Source organism: Bombus huntii, chromosome 8 (assembly GCF_024542735.1).
Source record: "Bombus huntii isolate Logan2020A chromosome 8, iyBomHunt1.1, whole genome shotgun sequence".
NCBI lineage: Eukaryota > Metazoa > Arthropoda > Insecta > Hymenoptera > Apidae > Bombus > Bombus huntii.
In genome coordinates, this window is record NC_066245.1 from 2,168,530 (window position 1) to 2,173,773 (window position 5,244).

General features: G+C 31.1%; 1 protein-coding gene across 1 annotated transcript; it reads left to right on the plus strand.

Moving 5' to 3' along the window:
* Window positions 1–1,555: 1,555 nt before the first annotated feature.
* LOC126868952 (uncharacterized) lies at window positions 1,556–3,742 on the plus strand. The gene is made up of 3 exons (XM_050624983.1): window positions 1,556–1,758; window positions 3,068–3,258; window positions 3,448–3,742. Exons 1-3 carry the CDS (start codon window positions 1,739–1,741, stop codon window positions 3,606–3,608), a joined length of 372 nt encoding a protein of 123 aa, XP_050480940.1. The 5' UTR covers window positions 1,556–1,738; the 3' UTR covers window positions 3,609–3,742.
* Window positions 3,743–5,244: the final 1,502 nt, after the last annotated feature.

Sequence of the window (5,244 nt, forward strand, 5' to 3'; positions counted from 1 at the left end):
TGTCTTCAAGGTTTTACCGTGTAAAGGATATTCAAAAAGAAGCATCTGCTTTGCACGTCTTCACCTGCATCGTCTATAGCAGCTGCTTGGTGTTATCTTCGTGCTTACGTAGACCTCTGGCACGTGGCATGTTCGGTAGGACAAAAAATACATTTCTTAACAGACTAAACTAACACGTTTGCATGATTTTTGCAAATATGAAGATTGATAAATCATCGAATATTCGTTTTTATAGATAAGATTATCAGAAGAAAAACGATTCTTTACCTTCGTTTTCGAAATTATTACATCTCGATGTAAGTATAGGATAGATTATTGTATTCAAACTTTCTGCGGTGTGATGGAATAAATTTTGAAAACGAATTTAATACCTACTTCTTTCTCATTTATAGAAAAAAATAAAATATATTTATATATGTATATATAATCATATATAAAAGTAATAATTATATTTCTCTACACTAGGTAATGAGATATCGATATATATAAATATGTATTAATTTTTATATGTGTATGTACATCTATATATATACTAGCATACACATAGTATCTAATGTATGCATATTGTGTATCATAAGGGCATTTAGAGTATCATCATGAGTTAAGTTACACCTCTGATAAAATGCCCGTAAGACTTTTAGAACTAACGTCGCAATAAAATAATACTGTAGCGAACAGGAAATGTAATCTTTTACTATTTTATGGCTAAAAGCAACCTGTAACATGGACGTAAATACAGCAGAGCCTTTTAGACGGGTGCGTGGATCAACCTGAAAGCATCGCGCACCTTTTAATATACACCGGAAATAGAACCATACGCGAAACTTCTAGAACTTTCTGCACCTTGCTTCCGTTTATATCTTATATATTATCCATAGTATACATTAAATTTCATTAGAATCGAGCTAATATCTTAAATCATACATAAGATTTAATAGACATTATTTTGAAAGTGATGCGGGACAAAATACATGTTTCTCAAACAATACAACGCTAGCGCCGGAAGCACGGGGATTTTTTACGAGCTTCGTAAGACAGGATCCAATTGGCTAGTGTGTTATTTGGAGGGGCATTAACAATGCGGTAGTGGCGAAGCTACCACTACCATGAACCTAAAACCACATAATCATTGACAGATTTAGATAAATGTATTGTACTTCACATGTGTCGTATTTTTCATTTGAAAGAAAATAAAACTAATACCATAATTAATTACTTGCATTCCATATTATTTGTGATCCACAGGCATTTTTCGAAGAAATTTCATTGAACCATGATTCATGATTAAAATATAGCGGCAAATTATTTATACGTATTCTAAGGTCATATTCGTCGGAAAATAAACTGAGATTAATAAGTACCATTGATATTATTTACTAAACATATTGCAGTAATTCTTTGCTCTTCTGTGAAAGAATTATATATCAACGATTTCTAGTCATTTTAAAATTATATTTACAACGAATAGTTTAATAAGGGACCGAATCGTGCGCCATCTGTAAACGAGCGGGAAAGAAAAGTGTTTGAAGGCCGCCGGCCTGCCGGCCGGACCGAGTAACTCGGGTCTTGGGCGAATCAGTGTGCGAGTCTCTCTGCCATTTGCGCGTCGGTACGCGACTACGCGGCAGTGGTGATACCAGAATTCTACGTCTGCTTACCGGTGCGTAAAAAACGCAGGCCTTATTAAGTGCGTTTTGTATCTAAGTGCTTTATCGATCATACGATTAAATTGATCAGCATGGCGGATACAGAAGCTAAGTAAGTACTACAGACTTTTTTATTGATCTATCGTAAGGAAATCACACGTTTTCACTGAATGCTTTTGTTATGTTTCTTTGCTGGATACAGTAACGGCGGGTCAACAATGCGTTATAATCCATATTTTTTACTTATCTGTTTTAAACGATTCAAGTTTGAAGCCGATTCTCTTGTTTTGATAACTTTATTTGTATCGCAATTGTTTGTGTACTTTTGAAAGCGTACGTAGTTTGTACAGTCACGAGAAAGGGACCACAGTGGAGGAAGAGGGGATGCTCTCTCTCTACGTGATATTCTCAGCTTGATTCGTAAGGCGCGTTACGTTCTCAGGATTACCTGCTTTTGCCATGACATGTGCTCTACTTGTAGAGCCGCTTTTCTGGCGGTATCGTTTACCCTTTTATTTTCCCCACTTGTAGCTTCAGTTATACGAGACATGCGATAAGAAACTACAACGCGTGTTCGTCTATTATTAATATTTATTTTATGAATATTTTAATCGTAAAGACCCCAGTTATTTGTTATCTATGAATCATTCGATATTTTTGCGAATATAATGGATAAACGTGACTGCAAATTAAAATAAAATATTTTATAATGCGTTAAATTGTAATTTTTCAATATTAACAATAGTTCGAACATTTTTATATAAACACATAGAATGTTGATTACGCATGTATAAAAAGAACTCTCGCTCTCTCTAGAAATATTTTGCGGATGATTGTACACGTATCACCTTAAAAAGAAAATGGACAACGTATCGATCTGTTCTCCCTTACCGACTAAATGTCAGGAATACTCGCATTTTACTTTTTACTAAACATTTCTAAGAAAAAATACATAATATTTGTAATAATAAACATCAGTAATATTTAGGTTTATTTAAGTTCCGATAATATGGGAATAAATACATATGTAACATTGATGTATATATTACGGTCCACGAACATCCACGGTTTGCCGCGCCGAAACAGTCTGTATGTATTGCGTACGTATACGTGTGTAACGTTCTGTTGAAAGGAGTATGTTGCGGGAAGGGGGAGACGAAAGCAGGATAATATTAACATCGGTAGGTGCCGCTACGGTTGGCGTCCTATCTCTATTTCTTTTCCTTGTCATTCCATCTCTGTCTGTAGCTATAAAGTTTAGCCGCTCTAAAGACTCACATATCATGATAGAATAAGTATTTCATTCATACGAATATGAATGTCATGGATATTTTCAGTACAGAATATATTATATATTCTGTTTTACTTTATATGAATTATTTTAAAATTAATGTAGGCACATAATATATCTCAATTTTTAGAGACACCAAAGTTGTTACAACCCCAGAAAAGAAAGTAGTGGAGGAAGAAAAGAAAACTGTTCAAGAAGTTGACGAAGATTCAAAAGCATCTGAAAATGGAGATGCCAAAGAAACCAAAGAAAATGGCTCAAACGAGGAAAAAGAGTTAGAGGAGAAAGAAGTAGAATCAACAGAAAATGGGGATTCTACAGGTAATATCATGAAAATTACAACAAAAAATTTTTTAATTTGTGATTAAACACTTAATATGTTCAATTGTATGCGTATTAATAATTATACTAAGAGTAAACTATATAAGTAGTTAATATATTATTAATGACTGTAGAAAATGCAACTTACATTTATAAGAATAATATTAAAATGATTGATTCTATTCGTAGATGCTCCCATTGATAGTTGTTGTATAAAGAGGAAATCAACGACTTTGAGTGAAACAACGGAAGAAGCTGCCACTGATGGTGCCAGTCCTGAAAAAAAAACAAAACTTGATGAGAAGAGTGCTGAAACGGAAAGCAATGGAGAAGCAGAAGCTACGGCCTAATATTTTTTATGTTTACTGCAGATTTAATCTATAGATGCAATTTTAAGCTAACTGACAAGTCAGAACACCTAAAATTTGTTATCCATGCATCGTCATGGTAGACGAGCATTAAAAACGAAAATTTCAATATTGTATTAATGACTTTTTGTGTTCAGACATTTTATGTGTGTTTATTGCAACCATTTTTATGTCTTTGATTGGCAATAGTATATATCCATAACATCATTACAAATTACCATCTTAGATGACTACCATTCATGTTTCCTAAGTTCTCCATTGACGTCCATACATTACACGTGTATACACACAAATTTAATCTTACAAAATGAGGAGATTACAAATAATATAAATAATATATTTCTGATACGTAAAAGTAGATGATAGTGTGGTGCTTGAGAATGATATTTGTACGAAGATGTTTCATATATAATTCTCATTCTTTCTGATGCACAGACATATGTTAACACTTTATATCGAAGATGGAAGAAACAATATTTGTTTGCAAATCAAAATACATTCCTAAAATACCTTAAAACTCACCCAGTGTTCATTAGTATTTTTTGACGAAAGGTGTAAAACGAATCCTATTTGTGAATTCTTACAAATACTTGTTTCACACATGTATGTACATATATAATTTGACGTTCACCAAACGCAAAACAGAAATTACACAAATTGTAAAGTGTGTTAGTGCGCTGACGTTAATACGATATATAGTTTAAATGATTTGCAATTAAAATTTAAACTACATTTAATAAAAAAAGATATATATACTATTACTCAATCATCAGAATTATCGAAATACTTAATATATGTAATAACTTGTATGTACAAAAAAATACTGGTGAGCAAAAAACATGTAATGTTATTTGCAATAACAGCGACCGAAAATACTATACTATACTAACAGTTTTACTTTAGTGAAAAGTTGCATATCAAAAGTTTGAAGTTTATGCGTGAATAAAATAATATAATAGCATACTTTTAAACACAATATGATAAGTGCAAAATTAAAAGCAATCTAGTGTATATGTACCAATATAACCAATTGATTAATAATGTTAAACACGAAGATGTTACTATATCATCATTAGTCTTCTTTAGTTACTATCTAGTACAAATTGTTCTCATATAAAGTATGATAAAGTCAGAATAACTCTGTAATATTATTTCTTACATAATAAATATTACATGTGAATTGGCAAAATTGTATAAAATTATATTAAAACATATCCAGGGACAAGATAAAATTAATTAAAACGCAATGTTATTATATTTGTGTTAGATTTCTATATTCTTATAATTTACACAAAATACGAGATGGTTGTTATTAAGAAAACTATTTGTGTACAAAGTAATATATCTATCTTTGTATATAATATTGCAATTTATATATAATTCAATAAAAAGTTATTTACTATCAGTTTACAGAACCTGAAAAATTTTAACATAATACATTAAAGAATTTTTTTGTACTATTTGTATTTTGATTTCACATACATGATATACATATTTCTATATCCATGTATATATAATGTCATATATCGCTATTGATTTTAAATCTAAAGGAACCATGTATAATTTCCATATTTATTATTTCATTTACTTTAATACTATGTATTTATATTATTTCAAC

Coding starts and splice junctions, on each gene's coding strand:
- LOC126868952 (XM_050624983.1), top strand. CDS start 1,739: ATGGCGGATACAGAAGCTAA. Junction 1,759..3,067: donor ATGGCGGATACAGAAGCTAA/GTAAGTACTACA, acceptor CTCAATTTTTAG/AGACACCAAAGTTGTTACAA. Junction 3,259..3,447: donor AGAAAATGGGGATTCTACAG/GTAATATCATGA, acceptor TTCTATTCGTAG/ATGCTCCCATTGATAGTTGT.